The sequence below is a fragment of the Bubalus kerabau genome, chromosome 6 (assembly GCF_029407905.1).
Source record: "Bubalus kerabau isolate K-KA32 ecotype Philippines breed swamp buffalo chromosome 6, PCC_UOA_SB_1v2, whole genome shotgun sequence".
Taxonomy (NCBI): domain Eukaryota; kingdom Metazoa; phylum Chordata; class Mammalia; order Artiodactyla; family Bovidae; genus Bubalus; species Bubalus kerabau.
The window spans coordinates 15,379,288-15,402,785 of record NC_073629.1 but is presented as its reverse complement, the minus strand read 5'-3'; the positions used below and the strand labels follow the sequence as shown (position 1 = coordinate 15,402,785).

Genomic DNA, 23,498 nt, shown 5'->3' with positions numbered 1-23,498 from the left:
CTGGGGACGTGGGTTCGATCCCTAGTCAGGGAACTGGGATCCCACATGCTGCAGGGCAACCAAGCCCACGTGCCTCAACTAGAGAGCCCATGTGCCACAACGAAACATCCCACAGCCCGTCTTAGAACAAAGACCCTAAGACTCGACACGGCCAAATAAACGGATATTTTTAAAAAATAAAATAAATGGGATGGGCAGTTCTGCAGGGAGCAGGACAGAGCCTGAGGGCCACAGCATGATCCCTGCCAACCAGGGATCTCAAAGCTGAGATTTGGGGCAAGGGGCGGGAGGTACTGACAAAAAAGTATTGAGGGAAGCTGGGAGGGAGGAAAGAGTAGCAACTCGGGGTGCTCACTAGAAAAAGAGCAACAGGGGCTGGGAATAGGACAGAAATGGGCACTGAGGGGCACCATGTGGACCTTGGATCTGGCATTCAATGACCTCACAAAAGAGAAAAAGCTGTTAGACCTACACACCTGTACCCAGCTTCTACCTGCTCTTCCTGGCTGGACTTTGCTCGCGGGGCTGGATTTGACTGGATGAATGAAAAGCAGTGAATGGAAGCCCTTTCCTTTCCCTCCATCCCTTCAGACGCTTCCTGCTGGAGGTGGTACCTTGCTGCCTTAGCCTGATGGACAGACATTTTTAATCCTGAGATCTTCATGTCCTGGGATCTCACCCTCCTTCCTCCAACTGAGACCACCTTGAATCTGACCTCTGCTCAAAGATCTGCCCTCTTTCTAACCTCTTCTGTCATGTCATTCATGGTCTCTGCCCTCTGTGAAAATGGAATTCACTGGACTCCTTCTCCCTCATATCTTCATTCCATTCTTCAGAAAGTTTTTCTGTTTTCTAAATTCCACTCCTTCATGCTATAATGTCAATAACTTTCATTCTCTCCTTCAAAGAGATGAGGTTTAGCAAGGCTTCCTCATCCCCCTCCCAGAGATATTCCGCCCTCCGCTTTCTGTGGCTCTACGTTCCCTTCCTTGCTGCTCCTCACATCAGTTCTCTCCCAGCCCCCTCCCATCTTTCCCTGGGTTCCTGAGCTCAGGAAATGGTACAAGGGAGCGGCCAGGGCTGGGGCTCACACAATGGCTTTATTTAGCTCCTGAATGAGATCACATCGTGTCACATCACTGCTTCCGCTGAGCAGAGATAGGAGATTCTGAAATAGGTCTGGGATCAGATGCTGGGGATGGGGGCAGAGGAGGAAAGCCAGAAGGGGCTCTCAGTCACTTTACTCTTCCTCCTGCCTCTGGATCAGATGCTTTCCCCGCCAACATAGACCATCAGCACCTCCTGATCTCTCCTCTGTGTGTAATCTCCATCATTTCCCTAGTCGCCATTGATTCGTTAGACATTCCACTGTGTGCTGAGATGGAGGCATGTATTATTTAATTATTATTTAATAGTTCTCTTATTCAGAACTCCAAGACCGTAATTTCTTCTGGATGCTACAGTGGCTTTGAAGTTCGGCAGATTTGCTTAGCTCTGCCAACTTCATAAGCCATGTGACCTTGGGCATCTCAATAAATAACCACATGACATTGCTTATTTCATGTATTTGAGCTCTGGAATCATCTGTAAAATGGGAATGATAATACTACCTTGCAAGGATATTGAAAGACTTGATGATAATGTCGGTAAATACAACTAATACTGTGCTTGGCACATAGTAGGTACTTAGTAAATGCTACTCTTGTTGTGGCTGCTGTTATTTAGAGGCAGAGAGAAGGCAGAGCATTGAGAAATGGAGATCTGGAGAGAGGAAGGCCCAAGAGAGAAGCACTGTATGATGGTTACCTCACTGTTATCTCTTAAAAAGAGAGTGAATAAATAACCCACAGGCTGACACTAAAACAACTGTGATGGGGACTAATTATCATAAAGTCCTTCTGATATAAAAGAACGAAAACAACCAGAGCAAGAAGGACCTTGATGAACTTGCACTCTTCAAAGAGAAGGGAGGGGCGATAGCCTCTGGTGATTTGCAGCAGAGGTTGGCAAACTATGGCCTGTGGTCAAATCTGTACTGTTTTCTTTTTTATATGCTTGGGGGAAAAAATCAAAAGAAGAACACTACTTTGTGACACATAAAAATTATATGAAATTTAAACTTCAGTGCTCATAAAGGGTTTTCTTGGAACACAGCCATGTTCATTCATTTACATACGGTATATGGCTGTTTTTGCATTACGATGGCAAAGTTGGTAGTTGCAACAGAGACCATATGGCCTGTAAAGCCGAAAATATTTATTATCTGGGTCTCTACAGAAAAAGTTTGCAGGCTCTTGATTTAGAGAAGCTGGGCCTCAGAATCTCAGGAAGGAGAGAAAAAGAGATTACAGAGAGACAGTAAGGCTTACTGCTCACGAGCCAGGCATCTCCAACCAGCTTAGGGAAGAGGGACATCAAAGAGCCCAGCTCATCCATTTCCTAAGTAGCATCTGAGCCTACAGGGGTAGAGGCTTAACCTACAATCAGTGCCTACATCATCTTGTGGGACCCTCACAACCATTTCTTGAAATAGATATTAGTATTCCTATTTTACATCAGAAGAAACAGGCAGCACAGAGAGGGAAAGTAACTTGCTCAAGGTCACAGGGCTGTAGGAGGTAGAGTTGAGTTTTCACAGCAGATCCAATGCACTGCAGAACCTGAGTTCTCCTCTGAAACCAGAAGGCAAGCTCCCAGTGAGTGCAAGTCGCTAGCTTTGAAAGAAGTCTGGGGAATTCTCTGGCAGTCCAGTGGTTAGCACTCCATGCTTTCACTGCCGAGGCCACAGGTTCAATCCCTGGTCAGGGAACTAAGAGTCCATCCCACAAACTGCTCGGCCAAAAGAAAAAAACAAAAAAGAAATCCAGCACTGTTGTTATTCACTCCCATTCTCATCATCATTTCTGCCCCCTCCACACCAACCAAAGAGAGAAAGCAGCTTCCAGAAGAAATCAGATGGGGGATAAGTTAAATTTGTCCTTTCTACTCCCTCTGGATTTTAGATATCTGAATGAGGTGACGGGTGGTGGGCAGGGAGGGCCCTGCTTCTATTTGTTGCCAGCAAACACTGAGGGTAGGAACTGCTGAGAGCAACCACACAGCTGGGCACGTGGAATGGTGGGCAATGCTGTTGGGCCCCTTCACAGTCTGGGTGGCTTCCTGGGTCTGGCTCTGGGGTCCTAAATCTCCCCAAGGGGGCAATAACGGGGAAGACCTGAAAAAACTAGAAAGTAAAGAATGGGGAGGAAGGGAGAGGCCAGATGGCATGATCTGCGGGCTTCTCCTCGGGGTCTCCTAGCCCTGGGGGACAGGGTCATAGAAAACCCTTTGATAGTTCAAAATTTAATATACCTGCTTCTTCTCGCATAGAAAGTAAATCATTAATCCAACAGTATCCCACATAAAAGACCACAGCAGTGCTTCAAGTAAAGAAGGTTTCAGTTTAAAAAAAAAAAAAAGGCTTCAGTAACCACAGTTCCTTTCCACCTCTCCCTGCTCCCCAAGCACCCCATTCTACAGTGGGTCATACAGCACCCAAGTTTCTAATACCGCCTCACCTCACCCTGACTTGGCTTCACCACTGCTCTGTTTCTCAGTATGAGACATGCAAGATTTTGGTATGTGCTCGACATTGTGTAAGCGAGGGCTTTTCAGGTGCCTCAGCGGTAAAGAATCCGCCTGCCAGTACAAGAGATTTGGGTTAGATCCTTGGGTTGGGAAGATCCCCTGGAGAAGGAAATGGCAACCTACTCCAGCATTCTTGCCTAGAAAATCCCGTGGACAGAGGAGCCTGGTGGGTTACACTGCATGGGGTCGCAAAAGAGGTGAACACGACTTAGTGACTAAAAGACAGCAGTGCCTTATGGCACTGTTCATTTCATAATTACATTTTATAATTTTGTAATTAAGATGCTTGCTCCTTGGAAGGAAAGCTATGACAAACTTAGCATACTAAAAAGCAAAGATACCACTTTGCAAACAAAGGTCTGTACAGTCCAAGCTATGCTTTTTCTAGCAGTCATGTATGACCACAGTGCCCCACCACTGTGTTTGCACATAGACCTTTCTGGGCCCTGTAGGACTCTGAAATACATGCTAAATATGTTGTTAAGTCACTAAGTCGTGTCCAACTCTCTGTGACCCCATGGACTGCAGCATTCCAGGCTTCCTTGTCCTTCACTGTCTCCTGGAGCTTGCTCAAACTCATGTCCATTGAGTCGGTGATGCCATCCAACCATCTCATCCTCTGTCGTCCCCTTCTCCTCCTGCCTTCAATCTTTCCCAGCATCAGGGTCTTTTCCAATGAGTCAGTTCTCCGCATCAGGTGGCTAAAGTATTGGAGCTTCAGCTTTAGCATCAGTCCTTCCGATGAATATTCAGGGCTGATTTCCTTTAGGATTGACTGGTTTTGATCTCCTTGCAGTCCAAGGGACTCTCAAGAGTCTTTTCCAACACCACAGTTCAAAATGCAGAATCTTAATTCCCCGACTAGGGATTGAACCCGTGCCCCCTGCAGTGGAAGCCCAAAGTCTTAAGCACTGGACCATCAAGGAAGTCCCACCACATCTCCATAAAGGTCAGCCATCACGCATCTGAAACACCCACCCCAAATCACTCCCGCCTCTTTGATATGTTAGGCTCACAAAGCAATCAGGACTTTTGCTGCCTTGGGCTTCCAAGTGTGACCATCTTCTTTCTTTCTTTAAATAGATATGCAAACTGAACCTAGGGATCCTGTCCTTTCTTTCTGCTAGGCTTGTGTGCTTTTTTTACCAGAGGTTGGCTGGGACCCAGGCTAGCCCATGATGTGTGGGTGCTAGGGAATAAGAGGGGCAAAACCAATCAGTCTCTTTCCACCTCCTGTCAGTTTCTTGGCCTGCATCCTGGGTGCCATGCTAGAAGGGTGGGGCAAGAGAAGGGCTCAGGTTCAGAGGGACACACCTGAGAAGACTTTGGTCAAACATAGACGCCCAAGGAATTAACCCATTAAATCCCAGGGAACACCTAAAGGTAGTGGGTGAAGTAGGAAGCCCCTAATCTGAATGGATGGAGTAATCTGGAATCTGGAAGCCTCTGAGCCTCAGACATGAGTTGGTGGCCCTTTAAATCTTACAATTAACTCAGACGAATGAAGGGAGTACTGCCAGGCCTTAGAGGAAGGGGACCCTGGGTGAATTAGGACTTGAGATTTTAAAATTCTAGCCATCCTTTTTGTCCATACCTCCTGAGTAAGAAAAAGAGACTAGAAGACATCATAATGGACTTCGCTGCCAGGTGAACTTGAGTTTGAATCCCTCTTAATTAGCAAGGGTTAGCTGTTTAACTGGGCTTCCCTAGTGGCTCAGTGGTAAAGAAGCCTCCTACCAATGCAAGAGACCCAGCTTTGATCCCTGCATTGGGAAGATCCCCTGGGGAAGGAAATGGCAACCCACCCCAGTATTCTTGCCTGGAAAATCCCATGGACAGGAGGATAAACCTCACGTTTAATACAGGGATTGTGATATGCCAACCTCATCAGGATTGTGAGGATTAAAAGTGCATAAAGAAGCTTTGGCGTCACTGGTTGCACAAGTAGTGCTAATTAACGGTTGGCCATTTTGGTGATTTTCTGTTTGTACACCTGTGCACACTCACACAGACACAAACAGAATACACCTTAGTTAAAAACGGAAACTGAATACAGGAGACTGGTGGAGAACTGTTCTGCCACTTCCTGGGTGTGCTGAGGGGTTCCTGAAGATCTCTACTTCTGGGGAATGTCCACTCATGAAGGAAGGACTCAGGGAAAGGGAAAAGGGAAACTCACCAGACTCAGGAGATATCCCAAAGATGGGAGACCCGTTCTTGCCCTCGGTTGGTGACTTCAATATGGGAGGAAGTCCCGCTTCAGGTAGCCCCTCTAAGAATCCAGTCCAGCACCTTAATGGGGGTACCTCTCTCGATCCTTTTAAGGGAATTGCTCATGGTCCAGAAGTTTGCTTAGGAGACAGGGGGGACTCATTCCAGTCCAGACCAGCTGCCTCTCCAACAACTCTAGCCCTTCCCTTCCCCGCCCTACTTCAAACACCCTTGACAGAGCTGGGCCCCGGTCTTTAACCCCTTTGGTGCCAACGCTGGTCCAGAGGATTCCTGGGTTCTCCTGTCTTTAACATTCCCCAAAGGGCAGCCACCAGATTCAGTCACAGGTGGAAACAGATCCAGGAAGCCAAGCTGGGGTCACTCTGAGCGGAGAGTATTTGGGAATGACATCCCAGGGACCCCTCACCCACCCGCGAGTGGAGACAGGGTGGAGCTGAGGAAAAAGAGGACATTTCAGGGAAAGGCCGATGGTTGGCACCCTACTTCACAGCAAGGTCCTAGTGGGGTTGGGGAGGTCCTTTGCTCTCTCTCTAATCTGGTTTCCAAATGCTGGTGGTTCCCTTTAAGAGGCAGGTTACAGTAGGGGGAGGAGGACAGACTGTATTTTCTGTGATGAAAGTGCAGGGAGGAGCGCTGACAAGGGCAGCTGCATCTGAGGACGGCCCTCCTTCGGCCAACAGGAACAGGGTGAGCTGGCAGCTCGGCACACACGGCTCCAGTCCCCGAGTGTTGTGGATACCAGGCACAGGATATCTGACGGGCTCTCCACCCCCTTCCCTGATAACCGCTTCTGGGGGTGCTGACTCACCTTCCCTGCTTCCCTGGGGCAGAGGATGGCGTGGGCAGACACTGGACTTCCTGAGGTACCGGGGAGCCTCCTCCCTGCCAGGCCCATGGTCTAGTGGAAAGGACATGCTGCAATTGGAAGAGTTTGGCTGCCTCTGCCAACACCCTAGATAAGGGGCCTTGGAGAAGTTACCTATTCTATCAGCCTCATCGCCGCCTCTGTACAATGGGGATAGTGAATGACAGATGTACAAATAGTGGCGCTTAAACGCTGGGTCCATAATAGTTATTATATAAATAATAGTTACTCAATCAATATGCTCTTCAATAAAACTGCCACTTGCTGTGACTTTGGATAAGCCCCTCCACTTTCTGCCTTCCCTCATCTGTTAGATGAGATTATGTGATCCATGGTCTATCCTTGCTCTCAAACCCTCACTCCGGGTGAGAGGAAGAGGGCAGCTGTTGCCAGATGTGGAAGCTGTGTGCTCTTTCCTATCTGTGTGAAACTGTTAGTCGCTCAGTCGTGACTCTTTGCGATCCCACAGGCTGTAGCCTGCCAGACTCCTCTGTCCATGGGATTCTCCAGACAAGAATACTGGAGTGGATAGTCATTCCCTTCTCCAGGGAGTCTTCCCGAGCTAGGGATCAAAGCCAGGTTTCCCACATTGTAGGCAGAGTCTTTACTGTCTGAGCCGCCAGGGAAGCCCTTTTCCTACCTGGCTGGGCTCCAAACCATATGACCATATGAGTTGTTTCTTACTTTTCAAGAATACAGGGGAAACAGCTACCTGTTTTGTGGTGGAGGATCCTCAGAAATCCTGATTAAACAATCCTGTGATGATACAGATGAGGACACAGGCCCCAGGAGGAGGCGTGATTCACCTGAGGTCGGCCAGCAAGTCGGTGGTGGAGGTGGGCGGGGACCCAGTGCTGCTGCGTCTGTGGTCAGTGTTCCTTCCACCATCCTGAGCTGCTCTCTCCAGCAATCAAGCCTTGAAAACTCCCATGCTGTCACCAAGCTGCTTCACTATCCCCAGCTTTTTGGGAATCCTTATCCCCATTTCCCATTGACTTTCTTCAGGTGAAATCCCAAAGCCTAGGATGTAAAAAAGGTGATAATCTTGGCCCTGGCTCCTCCTGGTAGTGGGGCTGGGTGTGGGTGAGCGAGTGCCAGCTAAAAGTCTGCATGACATGGGAGGGATAGAGAGCTGGTTTCCGGGGGTGGAGGGGATCTGGAACACATTGACAGATGGGTTACTATATGTTTTACCTTTAAGGGAGGAAGTTCTCAGGTTGGGTACCCAATCTCCAGAAAGGATGTGGGGTGGGTGCTTACTTTCTCTCTCCTTTGCAGACCTGCACGAAATCTGGAGGTGAGGGTTCCCATCTTCCTAGGGTGGTTTTCACTAGAGTGAAGCACTATCTGCTACTCATCCTCCATTAAATTATCTCACGAAGAGGGCTTAATCCTAAAGCAACTATTCCAGCTAAGCCTCGCCATCTATAGATTTTAGAGGCTCTTCTATTCTCCAACGCCACTGCTTAAGGGAGGCTCAAATTCCACCCTGACTCCAAGGAATTTGGTCTCTCAAGAGATGAAGTATCTGGTTTTGGCCTTTTTTCAAGGTGCCTGTGACCCTGCCTTCACTTGCTTGTCACCTGGGTCAGACCTGGGCTCCCCCCTAGTCTTCTCTGTAACAAGAGCCAGGATGCGAAGTGGGAGTTCTGCAAGGAAAGGTAAAGACTGCCCCAGCTTTCAGAAAAGGAGTACCTCCCAGCACTCAGACTGAGGAAGAAATCTCGTATTGCCTTCCCAAGTTGTGAAGTTTATCCTAGCCTCTAAACCAGAACCCCTCCCCCTACAGGTTAACTCCTCACTGTTTCCAGTAGACACCACACAGGTGGCAGTGAGTTCCCGCCTCCAAAGACTAACATCTTATAGTGCTAAAGAGGAAGACAATACGTATCAAACTAGCTCCCTTTTCCTTCCCTATACTTGTTCTCAACCCCAAGCTTCTGATTCACTGTCCTTTCCTCCCTTCTCCTGAGCAGATCCCAGGTCTCCACCAGCAACACAATGAACAAAAGCAAACACATCCTCCTCGCCTTCTGACCTGGCCAGTCCTGGGGTGTCCGAGCTGTAGGCCCTGAAGGAGGGATGTGAGCTGGTGGAGGGCTACTCCGTTCAGAGCCTCCCGTTGTCTCCATGTCCTTTTCATCCTTCAGCCCAGAGGCTCCAACTGCTGGGCGAAGGAAAGGTTAAACCAGTTGGGCAGCACTCACTGCCCCCATACCCCACCAGAATCTAAGCTGAGAAACGGTGGCAGGAACAAAGCGGGTGTTTGTTGGGTTTCTCTCCTGCCGGGGAGGCTGTTCTCGGACCACGGCATTCCTGGGTTGGACAGAGTCAGCTCAGAGTGGCTTCTCCCTACTGCTGCTGCAGCAAAACCCACTGCCTTTCCACAGGCTGTGCTTAGGTAACAACTCGGGGGGTTCAGGTGCTTCGGCCTGGCCTGAGCTCAAAGCAGAGGCATTAAAATAAGCTCAAACTTGAGAAAAGCTGTCTTTAACACAGGAAGGGCTAGAATCAAGTGTAATCGATAGCTTTTAAAAAATAGTCAGTGAAGGGACTTCCTTGGTCCAGTGGTTAAGAATACAGCTTGCAGTGCAAGGGACACAAGTTCAATCCCTGGTCGGGGAACTAAGATCCCACGAGGCAAAGCAACTAAGCCCACATTCCACAACCAAGACCTGACACAGCCAAATGAATAGTTTTTTAAAAATAATGAACTAAATTACCCTCCGAAGATCTGGGGATAGAACAATGCAGACCATCTTTCCCCATTTTCCCTCCTCTACTGTGGAGAGGGGCTCACAAGCAAGGAAGGTTTAGGGGAATATATGGTGACTGGCACAGGGAATCTGCCTGCCAAAGCAGGAGACAAGGGTTTGGTCCCTGGGTCGGGAAGATCCCCTGGAGAAGAAAATGGCAATCTGCTCCAGTATTCTTGCCTGGAAACTTCCATGGCCTGAGGAGCCTGGCAGGTTATAGTCCATGAGGTTGCAAAGACTTGGACATGACTGAGCGTGTGGTGACTGGTGAAAACAGACAGGGAAACAAGAGACAGAAGCAAAGACGGTCATGAAGGTGGATGGACAGAATGCCTCTGGGGGACAGGACCCACACTCCCCAGAGCAAGGAGGCAGGAGTTCAGCTCACTTGTCCAGGAGCCTGAGTAGTCAGGGCCTGTGTACCAACAGCAACCTGAGTTCATCCAGGTGATGGGAAAACAGACAAGTCACGGCGGCATTTGTTTTTATTAGAAAACCCCATTTGGTAAGAACTTTCTAAGCCAGTACAGAGACTGGGTAGCCTCCAAGAGTCCCACAGCTTTCATCTTATCTTCCACCCTCTTTTGAGAGGGGTGGTGGGGGATGGGGTGGTGTCAGGCAGCCTCCAAAATGCCCTTTCCTGGACCCCTGAGAGTTCACATCGCCAGCAACACACCCCCGGCACCTCAGTGCTGCAACACAGGGCCCCGAGGTCACGACGGCTGCCGACGGCGATCCTGTTTGTCCGGCTTCATGATGGAACCAAAGAGGCGCTCACAGACTCCCAGGCCTGGTCCTTTGCTCTAGTTAGAGCAGGACAGGATCCAGGAGAAGATGGCCAAGGGCTAAAGGAGAAGACACTGCATTTGAGATTCCCTTTGGAGTCTGGAAAGCACCTGGATTTCTTGGGCAGGGAGGGCTGTGGAAGCCCCATTCAGTTCTTCTTGGTTTTGGGGGTGTCATATTTCCTCTTGCTGGAGTACCACAACAGGAGGGGGACGCCGATAGAAGGGAGGGTCATGACCCCGAAGGCTGCCCAGTCCAGCTGTGGAAGACAACAAAGGCCTTGCTTAGAAGCCTGGATTAGGGCACAGGATGGGACTAGGACGGAAGGGTCCAAGAAGAAAAGGGAGCAGCCAGCCCAAATAAGCAGAGCGTCAGCAGGAAGGCTCCTCTCTGGCCACTCCGGACACAGAATGGCTCACTCAAGACCACCCTTTCGAGCTATGAAACCAAAGGCCTCACCTGACCCAATCCACTCTGGACGAGAAGCGTCTCTCTTCCAGACAATCTTTGAGGAGGGAGATGTCCAGGTGTTGCCCTGACAGTCAAGCCTCCTGCAAACTAACTCTGGTCCACACCGCTAGCCTCTCTCTTCCATTCCTCTGCGTCACATGCCGCCCTCCAGCCTTCCTAAACTACCTGCTATTCCTGGACTCCACCAGGCTTTTTCTCACTTCAGAGCTACTCCCTCTTTCTGGGGTGCTTCCCCTTCCTTACCTCCTCTTTAATTAGTGAAACCTCTCTCCCCCGGAAAATCCTCCCTGACTCTCAACACCAGGTTAGGTGTCCCCGCTGCATCTCCCCCTGAGCCCTGTGTATGAAAGCCATCACAGCAGTTCCCTCCACTGAGGCCTCCATAAGCCCATAAGATCTTCAATGGGAGGGACTGTGTCTTGCGCTGGTTTCTCCAAGCAAAGCACAGAAGCGAGCACATAATTTGGAACCTCATAATTATTCCCTGAAGGAATGAATACATGAATCTCCTCATTCAGTACTTTAGGCAAATCTTCAAAAAATTCTCTCCTAGACTAGACTACAACAAAGTTCCCATTTAAACTCTTTGAATCTAAGCAGATACTCCTTTCATCCTTGAATCAGACCCAGGACTCCAAGGTGGGGCTTTACTCAAGGCTGAGCAGAGAAAAACGGCAGTTTTTTTTTTGGTTCTGGCAATTGCGATCTCATTGCCAAAAATCTCTAGCCATGGTTAAATCACAGTATTTGATGGCTGTGTGTACCAGACACCAAAAAACAGATATGACAAGAACCAACCAACTATACGTATCTTCTAAGGAGGCCCAGAGGTCTCAGAACAAAAAGGGTGTTCTCTTCCCAGGGGAGTGATGAGAGGCCTGCAAAGCTTACAAAATGGGGGGAGAATCTTCGATCAAACTCCCGCTGAGCCAGGATTCCTCCCTGTCCAGGTGCACTGGTAAAGCCGATCTGAAAAGAAGAAAAAAAGGCAAGTCTTCAGCTCTTTCTCATCCGGGAAAAGGGCAGTTTTTCAACCAACCCAGTTCTAAGCAATAGAGTCTTAGTTCCCAAAGGCCCAAGAAACATCCAGATGAGGAAAAGTTTTTGAACTAGAGAAGATGGATGGTTCTTTCGTGTGTTATAAAGATGAGTAAAATTAGGAGCCAGGAGACACATGATGAGCATTTACTTAAAAAAAAAAAAGTTAGGCCAGGTATGCTGCGGTAATTAAAGCCAGATCATTCTACCTCAGCCTCAGACTCCGGAGAGTGCTGCTCACCACCACTGGCCCTTCTGCCCTTGGCAATCATTTCCCCATTCCTCAAGTGGAAACACTCTTCTGTAACTCACGAGCTGACATGAGGCTCCAATGAAATAATGAGAAGGATTCCATAAAGTCTCAAGCCCTACCCAAATGTACATTACCAGAGGAGGGGCTGAGTCTGCCCCACATTCCTTCGTCTTGGAGAGCAGGCCAAGACTTTGGAGCACATGGCAAACAACTCTGTTCTAAAGTGGCAGCTGAGCCTTGACATCTGTGTCTTTTAACCCATCAAGGACCAGGTGGAACCAAAGAATCCTAAACGAGGCTCTTAAAGCACACAGGATGTAAGATGTGAAAATAACATAACCAGAATTACAAGAATATATTCCCACAGGTTCATAATTCGGAGACTGCACTGAAGGTTTGAGTCTCTTGAATTTCTTATAGTTCTATGGTTGACTATGTTAAGTCCCTTCCCCACTGTGCACTCACTAAGGAGCCTAAAGCCCATGTGTACTTATAAATTCATGACCTAAGCCTTTTGAGGCCTACGACAGTATCTTATTAATCTTCTTTGTATTTCCTATCATCTAGCACATTGCGGGGGCTCAGTAAATGTCTGCTGACCTTTACATCAATCAATCAAAAGACTGTTTACATTGGACTTCTACCCTATTTGGGAAACAGAAAGAAATCTAAGACACAGTCCCTCACTTCGAGCCATTTATAATTAAACTGGGAGGTGGGGGTGAGGGAAAAGACCTAGATATAAGAAAGAGAACTACTGAAGACAGTCAATAATTAAATGTTCAAGAGGCATGGATTTTAAGAGCTACAGACGTTTTGATGCATTCAATGAATGTTTAGTGAAAGAATGAGTAGGAAAGAGCCATATGAATTGTAAAAGCAGGAGACAGAATCAAGGAGATGCAGTTCAGAACCGGGTCTTGAGAAGGTGCCAGATAATGAAGTGGAGGAGAGAGAGTACTTCAGACAGAGAACACAGGCAGAGTGGAGACGAGTAGCACTGAGAAAGAGGAGGCGCTTGGCCTCATTGGATAGAGGATCCTGGCAGGTAGAGAACTGAAGGGAGAGGCAGAACCCAGCAAGACTACTGAAGGGTATGCAAGGAAAAGCGTGGCGTTGATGTGAGAAGTAGGCGCATTCTAAGCAAGGGAGAGACACAGACACAGCGGAGACAGGGAATAATCTGAGGGCGGCGTGGAAGGTGGACTGGAAAGGCAAGCATGGTAAAAAAGCAGGTAGCACTTGACACTGTACAGAATGAAGGTGAAGGAGAAGGAAGGGAATCAGATAGTACTCCCTTCCTGTTCATTTCACTGCTTGATTTTGAGACTTTATAACATAATTTGAAATATGCTCCTTCCTACAACAATACCTCAAGTTTTTGGTCCTTCTTCACTTCCTCAGAATTTAGCACCTGCTCTGGAGATTTTCTGCAAGAGACTGCAAAGGAAGGCAGAGCTGAGCCCCAGCCAGCTAAGGGTTTGGGGGACTCACCACAACAGGCCCATCCTCCTGGGCCAGGTATGTCACAGTTGCGGAGGTGAAGTTGAAATAACCAGCCTTGAGAGGGCGCAGGACCACGGTGTGGGAGACGTTGCTCGCACTGACTCAGAGTTAAGGAGGCAAAAGGATGAAGCTACAGTCGTAACAAACTTTCAACTTAGGGACTAAATGCACATTCACAAAAAGAGTTGCTAACACATGTAGTATTTCATATCTAAGATACTCTGCAAAAATAATAAACACAGGCTTTGTATCTAAGCCTGAAGTGGGTGGTATTATATGATATCTTTTTAATCATGTTTTAAGAGGTCTATGACATACTCAGTATTGAAATGTTATAAAACAATACAGGTTATAGATGAAAAATTAGTCACTTAAGGTCACAGAAAACCTTTTGCTGCCTATAACTGAAGGAAATTCTTGAAAATACAAAACAAAAACAATACAAAGAGAACACTTACCCTTGTCAGAAAATCTAAATATACTTTAACTCACAGGGAAAAAAATAATCTAAATCAAAACACTCAGGAAGGAACCTTCCCTGATGGGCCAGTGGTAAAGAATCTGCCTGCCAATGCAGGGGACAGGTTTGATCCCTGGTCCGGGAAGATTCCGCATGCTGCAGAGCAACTGAGCCTGTGGCCCACAGCTACAGAAGCCGATCTCCCTAGAGCTCGCGCTCCACAAGAGAAGCCACTGCAACGAGAAGCCCACGCGCCACAAGAGGAGCCCCCACGTGCCGCAACTAGGGAAAGCCTGCAGACAGCAACGAAGACCCAGTGTAGCCAAAAATAAGTGAATAAACAGTGCATTTTAAAAACACTCAAGAAATTACCAGTTGATCCAAATAAGGGGTTCACTGAATAAGAAGAGCCTTTAAAAAGGTCACCCAAGTCTTCCACACTAGCATCCCAAAGAATTTCTTTTAAAAGCATCTTAAAGATCAACCAGCCACAAACATCTGTCTACATTCTCCCAATATGGAATGTTTTAGGGCTTTATAACCTAAACTTCAGGAACCTCCTTCCTCAGGCCTACCCTAAATCATGCACACACAATTCTCACTAGTCTCTCTTGCCACATCTTATCCAGAGAGGTGGCAAGAATGGCCATATACACTTAGACTGAAGTGACCCTACTGCTTTGCTGGCAACATCCCTCCCAACATCCCATTAGCCTTCATCAGCCAGTGTCAAGAGGATACGGAGCAATCCGGTCCCATTTGACGTTGAGCATTCCAGAGACAATGCCAAAGTCTTCTGGAGGGAAGGAATCATCAGATAATTCCACATCTAATGCAGCACTAAAGAATGGAGGAAACAAAGAAAGATTAGTAAGTAATGGTTATAAAATTAAAGCAGTTACCAATCAAATCTGTCTGCCTGTCCTAAAAAATCAGAACTACAAAAGACAGATATGAGTCACATAGTTACACTCAAGAATCTCACTCAAGGCCTGGATTCTGGGCACCAAAATAAAATACTCAAAATATCTAGAAAGAATGGGCCTGAATCCATTTTTGCCCTAGTTTTTTCTCACGTGTGTGTGTAAGGAGGGGAAGAGAAGCAAGATGCATATGGAAAAGAAAATTAAAGGGAATAAAGTAAAAGAGAGGACTTTCCTGGTGGTCCAGGGGACACAGTAATGAATATCCCGCAGGTCATAACTAAGACCCGACACGAAGCCAAATAAATAAATAAAAAGGAACTTCTGGCAGTCCAGTGGTTATGACTCTGTGCTTCCAATGTGGGACACTCAGGTTTGAGCCCTGCTCAGGGCACTAAGTAAGATTCCACATGCCCCACAGCGTGGCAAAAAAAACAACAACAAACACAACCCAAAACCCAACCAAACAAAATAAAAGGTCTACTTTTTTAAAACAGTCAAAGACAACAAAAATGCCAGTCTAGGAAAGGAAGCTGAAACTAAATCCCTAAGGTAACAAAGGATTATACATTCTCTGCCTTCTCATTTTCTTCTCCCTATGTCATCACAATTCTTGCTTCTTCCCCACTCTGAAACTCTTTCACATCAAAAAAAGTGGAAGATGGTTTCTTGTAGCTTAGATAAGAACATGTCCTCCTCTTCCAAAAGCAGATCCAGCAATATATTCATTCATTCACTCATGATGTCTGGTGCTAAAAATCTCCCAAAGATAAATCACTGCTGGTCCCTGTTCCCAGCTAGGAAATTTAGGAAACCTGAAAAGGACCCAACCTATAGCTCCAGTGCCTCCTTACCTTGAGCCGACGTTGTAAATGTTGTACTGTAGGGTCAGGTCTCGGCCCTCCACAGCATATCTGTTCAGCAGTGATTTGGAAGCCAAAAGCCTGGCTCCTTCCTCTGCTTGAGTGACAGCAAATAGAGCCAACACCGCGAATGCCAGCAGCCTCATCTTTGGAGAAAAAAGCAAAGCGAGCACTCAATCCAAGCACGTAAAACCACCAGAAGCTTCCTGACAGCTCTTTTGAGTTTGTCAAAGCGGCAGCCCCTTCCAACATAGCAGTCTCTAAGCCACCTGGGCCCTGGATGCTCCCTAACTGGCAGGATCTTCTGAGAGGACTCTATGTGCCCACGCTCCTTGGGCTGCCGGATTCGGCCGATCTCGGACCCACAGCAGCCTCTAGCTTTCCTTCACGCAGAAGCACCCCACGGCTGCTACCTTCCCTCTGGTCCTCCTCCACCAGCTCCCCTGGGATCCCACGGCGTGCTCGCGGGGTCCTCCCCCACGCTCTTGCATCCCACCCTCCATCCTTTCCCCGGGATCCCATTCGTCCTCGCCCTCCACATCCCTTTCTGGGGCCCTCCGTGGCCCCAGTCCCCTCCCCCATTCTTGCCAAGATTACACGTCCTCCCGCCAGCATGCCCTCTCTCCTCTCTGACCTCCCGGAGCTAACTTTTAGCCGCTGAGTGTAGTGCGGACACAAGATTTCCCTGCTCCCACTCGCGACCCCAGTGCCTGGGGACTCACCATGCACATCCCCCAAAGCCTTTCAGGGGCCTTCAAAACCGGAAGAGAGCGTCAGCACCCGAAAGACCGGAAATAAGCTCTGGCCGGAAGCTTGGTTGCTCTTCTCGATGCCTACTGGGAGTTGTAGTTCTTAGACAAGCCCCACCTTCCCCTTTGTAGTGCCCGCTGGTCTTCGGGATGCGACCGCTCCTAGGAAAGACGTTTGTGCACCCTGGCTCTCTTTTTTTCCCCTTCTTTCCTTTCTTTCTTTCTCGCTTTTATCATTCTGCCCTCCAGAATGACTTCAATCTGACTTGCCTTTACTGTGGACACCCAGCACCTGACTAAGTGTTTTGTGGAACTGACAAATCTAGAGATTAGAGTCATCTGTCTAAAATCTATCTCTCCAGTGTACTGTCAAACTGGGAATTAGAGGAAAGCCATTTCTCTTGGGGCTACCACCGTTCTTTGTATTTCCAGTCGATAAATTTGGTCATCCCGTATATCAAATAAGTCACCAAACCCTGAACTTTCTTTAGAAGCCCTTTGAAGAGGATTTCAAAGGGCTGCATAGGAACCTGGAATGTTAGGTCCATGCTGCTGCTAAGTCGCTTCAGTCGTGTCCGACTCTGTGCGACCCCATAGACGGCAGCCCACCAGGCTCCCCCGTCCCTGGGATTCTCCAGGCAAGAACACTGGAATGGGTTGCCATTTCCTTCTCCAATGCATGAAAGTGAAAAGTGAAGAGTGTTAGGTCCATGAATCAAGACAAATTGGAAGTGATCAAACAGGAGACTGCAAGAGTGAACACGGACATTTTAGGAATCAACAAACTAAAATGGATGGGAATAGGAGAATTTAATTGAGATGACCATTGTATCTACTACTGTGGGCAAGAATCCCTTAGAAGAAATGAAGTAGCCATCATAGTCAACAAGAGTCTGAAGTGCAGTGCTTGAGTGCAGTCTCAAAAACGACAGAATGATCTCTGTTCATTTCCAAGGCAAATCACTCAATATCAGTAATCCAACTCTATGCCCCAACCACTAATGCTGAAGAAGCTGAAGCTGAATGGTTCTATGATGACCTACAAGACCTTCTAGAATTAACACCCAAAAATGATGTCCTTTTCATCATAGAGTATTAAAATGCAAAAGTAGGAAATCAATCGATACCTGGAGTAACAGGAAAGTTTGGCCTTGGAGTACAAAATGAAGCAGAGCAAAGGTTAACAGAGTTTTGTCAAGAGAACGTACTGGTCATAGCAATCACCCTCTTTCCACAACACAAGAGATAACTCTACACATGGACATCACCAGATGGTCAATACAGAAATCATATTGATTATATTCTTTGCAGCTGAAGATGGAGAAGCTCTATACAGTCAGCAAAAACAAGACCGGGAGTGGACTGTGGCTCAGATCATGAACACTTTATTGCCAAGTTCATACTCAAATTGAAGAAAGTAGGGAAAACCACTAGACCATTCAGGCATGACCTAAATCAAATCCCTTATGATCATACAGTAGAAATGAAAAATAGATTCAAGGGATTAGATCTGATTGACAGAGTGCCTGAAGAACTATGGGCTGAGGTTTCTAACATTGTACAGGAGGCAGTGATCAAAATCATCCCCAAGAAAAAGAGCTCTGGGAGTTGGTAATGGACAGGGAAGCCTGGCATGCTGCAGTCCATGAGGTCGCAAAGTGTCAGACACAACTGAGCGACCGAACTGAAGTCCCCTGAAAGTAGATCCTTTCTTCTTTCCTCCTGTAACTGCTTTAGTTTATACGTGTTGCTGTTGCTATTTTTCATTGCAATAGTCTCACTTTCTTGAGTCTTTTTCTGCACATTTCAGTCAGCTAGTAGACAAACTTCCCCAAACAGCATTTTGACTCTATGTTCAGAGGATGGATAGTGAAGTTAGGCAATTTTGAATTCTGACTTCACATCTCTGTTCTGTCACTTAAGAGTTTAGGTAACTTGAGGCAAGTGTTAACTTCCATAAGCCTTGGTTTCCAAGTCTGTGAAATGAGATAATTATAGTAGTCTCAAAATGCTGGAGGATAAAATAGGATGATGTATGTAAAACTCAGCATATCGTCTGGCACATGTGTGTGCTCCGTAAATGGTAACTATCAATATTGCTGTTATACATCTCCATTGCAGCATGAGTTCATTCAGTATGCAATTATTGGGCGCATAATTGTGCCTGGCACTGTTCTAGGTCCTGAGGATACAGCGATGAACAGAACAGGTAAGGTTTCTACTTTCTGGGGGCTTAACATTCTTGTAGACTAATACACATCACCTGTATTTGCTTTAGTAGCCCCTCCATTCACCATTTCCCAGAGCTCCTTGAGGACAGGTGGTCTGTTTCCCATTGCTTAGTGTCATGCCTCAGCACACAGGATGTACTCCAGGAACGACTCACAACAAATCCTCTACACACAACCTCCTACTTCCTTTGTGTGTGGCTTCTCTCAAAAAATTCTCTCTTGCCTCTCTTTCCTATTCAAATCCAAGCCCTTCTTCAGGGCCTCGCCCTAGTCTCATCCCCGCCCTAGTCTCATCCCCTCTGGGAAGCCGTCCTTGGCTTTGCTGGACTGCGTTGCCCTTTTACAGCACCACAGTGACATGTCGTAGGTTTTTGTTTGTTTTCTGGTTGTTTCTGATCTGGAAAGTTCACCTTCATGATTAGGTGCAATTTGTCTAATATACATTTATCCAAAGGTCCAAAAGTGATGCTGAACACACGGAGGTGCTCAAGAAATATCTGCTGATTGGTGGAATCATCATCATTTCTGTTTACAGTCTCCCTATTGAAATCTATTCTGACTAGAGGGGTGGTTTTGAGAGTCGATTGCTGGGAATTCCCTGGCAGCCCAGTGGTTAGGACTCCACGCTTCCACTGCAGATTCAAACCACACAGTATGGCCAAAAAAGAGAGAGAGAGAGTCAGTTGCTAAGGGAGATGTTTCTGTTGAAAGACTTCCAAAAGAATACAACTTTTTCTTTCCATCCTCATAGGGACCCCAAACCAAGAGTTTGAGTAGAATTTTGTTAGATGTTCAGGGCACCGTGTGCTAGGAACAGAGGAGGGCAGAGCCAGCCTCAGGCTACCTAGAGTGCTTACTGTGCCCCCAGGATGGTGTCACTGGCTTTATGTCCTGTTTCTTAGTGTTTAAGACAGAGCTCAAGCTGCCCACTGACTTCTCTTTTGGGATCTGCAACAAGAGGGCCACCAAGAGAACGTGTGACCAAGCTGAGAAGGAAGTGGCAAACCGCTTTCCAGATGGTGGCTAGGCAAGCACTTAGAAATAGAGCCTTGCTGTCAAACCTAGGGGCCTGCAATGGGCATAAAGTTGGCCAGAAGGACACTCTGTAAGTGGTAATAGAGTGAATATGAACCATGCCAGTTTTCATGAAATATCCAGAATCAAAGCTGTTACAATAAATTTGCAGCAATCTTTTTTTTTAACATTCATTTTTTGATTGTGATAAATGCACATAATGTGAAGTTTACCGTTTTAACCATTTGAAATGTACATTTACATTCACATTATTGTACAGCCATCACTACCATCCATCACCAGAAATTTTCATCTTCCCAAACTGAAACTCCATACCCATTAAGTACTAACTCCCGGGCTTCCCTGGTGGTCCAGTGGTTAAGACTCCACATTGCAATGCAGGGGACACAGGTTTGATCCTCGGTTGGGTATCTAAGATCCCACATACCACACAGCAGCTAAGACCCATGCCACAACTACTGAAGCCCAAGTGCCTAGAACCCATGCTCTGCAACAAGATAAGCCCACTGCAACAATAAGCCCACACACCACAACTAGAGGATAGACCCTGCTCACCGCAGCTACAGAAAAGCCTGCACATAGCAGTGAAGACCCAACGTAGGCAAAAATAAATAACTCAATGCTAACTCCCTTTCTCCCAGCCTCTGGCAATTACTATTCTGCTTTCTGTCTCTATGAATTTGACTAGTCTAGGTACCCCATGTAAATGGAATCATTTAAAAACATCATTTTTAATTTACACAAACATCATAGGTTTATAGTCTTATTTTAAAAAATCAAACAATAATGAAATAGTGGGTATAAAAATAGTGGATATAAAGATCAGGATGCAAACTCAGATGTTTAAGACATGTTACCTTCCTTAGTTTTCTACAATCAAACCCAATTTCTTCTTCCAGTACTGTTCCATTAGGTAGTAAGGACTTAAATCTTTATTCCTGCAGGGACTCCCCAGCCATTCTCTCCAGAGGTGCCTCTAATTTTCTAGAGGGCTCCCGATGTGCTGCAGGCATGGAGAGGGGGGATCAAATACTTCTGGTGTTTGGTCATCAATACTTGTCCTCTTTGGCATCCACTGAGACTTCCCGAGCCTGTCTGTTCCCGGGTGTGAGTTCACACAGAGCACAAGTCATCCCCCTCAGGCTTATCAGACCTCCACAGGCACAGTTCTCCTCTCTCTCCCTCTTCCTTTTCCTCCCTCTGCTTTTTTCCTTTTCTTTTTGGCCACACCACTCACCTTGTAGGATCCTAGTTCTCTGACCAGGGATTGAACCCAGGCCCCAGCAGTGAAAACACCGAGTCCTAACCACTGGACCACCAGGGAATTTCCTCCCTCCCTCCATGTTTCATGCCTCTCTGGAGCCATATGGAGCTCAGCTGGGCTCTCTCTGGCCCTTCGCTTGCTACTCAGTTACTCCTCAATTCCACAAACCAGGCTGAGACCTGGGAAAGCAGAAATCTCAGAGTGTCCCAGACCCACTCTCTGGGCATAATGTGCATTTTGGGGAACAAGTGCAAGATTCCCGTTGCTCTTGGATTCACCAGCTTATCTGGGTTTTTTCTTTGCCATCTTCTCCAAATTCCAAATTGTGTAAAGTCAGAGCCAGCAGAGCCTCAGAGCTCTTCTGAGGGGCTTAGCCACAGATGTCTAAGACCCCCTCTGTCCTGTTCCCTCCTTTCTTGTCTTCCTCCCCAGTCTGGATAAACTCATTCTAGATGAGATCAGTTGTGTGAGGGGATAGAAGTGATGGAAAACTGGTTCTAACTCCTGTAGTATTTCCTCAACAAAAATTTCCTGAGCATTCTCCAGAGTGCCAGGCACTTTTCTGGGCAATAGCAGTGGACGAAACAGAAAAAAACTCTACCTCTCAAAAGAGACAGAATAATAATAATAGTGATAAGCCAGACAGAATGCCATGCGTTTCTTGCTAACGAGTCACTGTCCAATAGAACTTTTGATGAAAATGGAAGTGTTCTGTGAGAGCTCCAGTGTCCAATATGTTAGCCACCAGTCACGTGTGGCTATGGAACACTTGAAATCCAGACTGGAGAACTGAATTTTTTAGCTTTATTTCATTTTAACTAATTTTTTTTTTACAATGATGACTTTATTATTGTCACATCATCATTATTATTATTGGCTACACTGGGTCTTTTTGGCGGAGCAGGGGCTTCTCTAGTTGGAGTGTGCAGGCCACGGTGCCCCATGGCATGTGGGATCTTATTTCCCCAACCAGGGATCGAACCCGTGTCCCCTGCATTCGAAGAAGGATTCTTAACCCCTGGACCATCAGAGAAGTCTCCATTTTAACTAATTTCAACTAAAGTGTGAAACAGTCACGTGTGGTTAGTGTATTAGAAGCACAGTTCTTATATACTGACATCTCTCTGAACTTTGGCTTTGAAATCCAAAAGGCCAGGGTGTTGACTCTCAGCAAACCTTTTCTCTGCTTTTCTTCTGAAACTTCTCCCCATCACTGGGAAAATGTACAATCTGAAGCGAAGCATATGGAACAGTTTCTAGCAAGTCTCCAGGAAATGCCCAGATCTCGACTGAGTCCACTGACTGCCTGAACCCAGGGAAGATGCCTTACTTGTGGTAGATGCTTCTGGGTGCACAAAGCACAGAGTGCTCCCCTTCCTGCACCCCTGTTACTCCCAGGCTCCCAATTCATCAAGAGGGAAGGAAACAGGACTTCCTTAGGAGGGCTGAAGAGAGCCAACAGGAGAACTCAGTATGAAGGATTCCTGTTTCCCCCTTAGCCCCTTCACCCTTTTTTTTTTTTTTGCAATATAAAGACATGTGGCATGCTTTATTCAAAAAAAAATACCAACTTCAGAAATAGTCCCTTCACCCTTTTATCCCCCGCTACCCTCATCTCTAGGAATGAGGAGCTATTTTAGCATAAAAGCAGATCACTCTTGTGCTCTGAGAGATGGTCTCTATTAGCAAGAGAGCAGCTTGTTGGTTGCTTGGTTTACAGATGCCACAATCTGAAAAAGACACAGCTTGACTCACTGTGGAAAATTCTTAAAGAGATGGGAATACCAGACTACCTTACCTGCCTCCTGAGAAATTTGTGTGCAGGTCAAGAAGCAACAGTTAGAACTAGACATGGAACAATGGACTGGTTCCAAATTGGGACAGGAGTACGTCAAGGCTGTATATTGTCACCCTGCTTATTTAACTCATATGCAGAGTACATCATGCAAAATGCCAGGCTGGATGAAGCACAAACTGGAATCAAGAGTGCCAGGAGAAATATCAATAACCTCAGATATGCAGATGACACCACCCTTATGGGAGAAAGCAAAGAGGAACTGAAGAGCCTCTTGATGAATGTGAAAGAGGAGAGTGAAAAAGCTGGCTTGAAACTCAACATTCAAAAAACTAAGATCATGGCATCCAGTCCCATGCCCTGGAGGAGGGCATGGCAACCTACCGCAGTATTCTTGCCTGGAGAATCCCATGGACAGAGGAGCCTGGTGGGCTACAGTCCATGGGGTCACAAAAGAGTCAGACGTGACTTGGCGGCTAATCAACAATGTACCTTTCACTTAAGATTTACCAGCTGCTAACATTTTCTCCATTTGTTTTCTCTCTCTACATATAAAGTAACATATGTTTGCGTTTGCATACACACATGTTATACATTCACATATACATTTTTTGAACCAGTCAAGAGTCAGTTGCATATCATGA

General features: G+C 46.8%; 1 protein-coding gene across 3 annotated transcripts; it reads right to left on the bottom strand.

Moving 5' to 3' along the window:
• Window positions 1-9,947: 9,947 nt before the first annotated feature.
• Window positions 9,948-16,625, bottom strand: SSR2 (signal sequence receptor subunit 2). 3 transcript variants are annotated; one of them, XM_055584009.1, is made up of 6 exons: window positions 16,503-16,625; window positions 15,772-15,926; window positions 14,736-14,834; window positions 13,523-13,631; window positions 11,629-11,706; window positions 9,948-10,525 (listed from the first exon to the last, which is right to left on the bottom strand). In XM_055584009.1, exons 1-6 carry the CDS (start codon window positions 16,509-16,511, stop codon window positions 10,415-10,417), a joined length of 561 nt encoding a protein of 186 aa, XP_055439984.1. In that variant the 5' UTR covers window positions 16,512-16,625; the 3' UTR covers window positions 9,948-10,414. The 3 variants fall into 3 exon arrangements, with proteins under 3 accessions (XP_055439984.1, XP_055439985.1, XP_055439986.1); XM_055584010.1 differs by having other exon boundaries at window positions 16,415-16,509; XM_055584011.1 differs by lacking the exon at window positions 16,503-16,625 and adding an exon at window positions 16,429-16,481.
• Between the last annotated feature and the right edge of the window lie 6,873 nt (window positions 16,626-23,498).

Bases quoted from the DNA above. Each gene is read 5' to 3' on its own strand.
- SSR2 (XM_055584009.1), bottom strand. The intron at 11,707-13,522 runs GTGAGTCCCCCA...TCTTCTTTTCAG, and splicing joins AGGAGGATGGGCCTGTTGTG to ATCGGCTTTACCAGTGCACC. The intron at 10,526-11,628 runs GTAAGCTTTGCA...TGTCTTCCACAG, and splicing joins GAAGATTCTCCCCCCATTTT to CTGGACTGGGCAGCCTTCGG.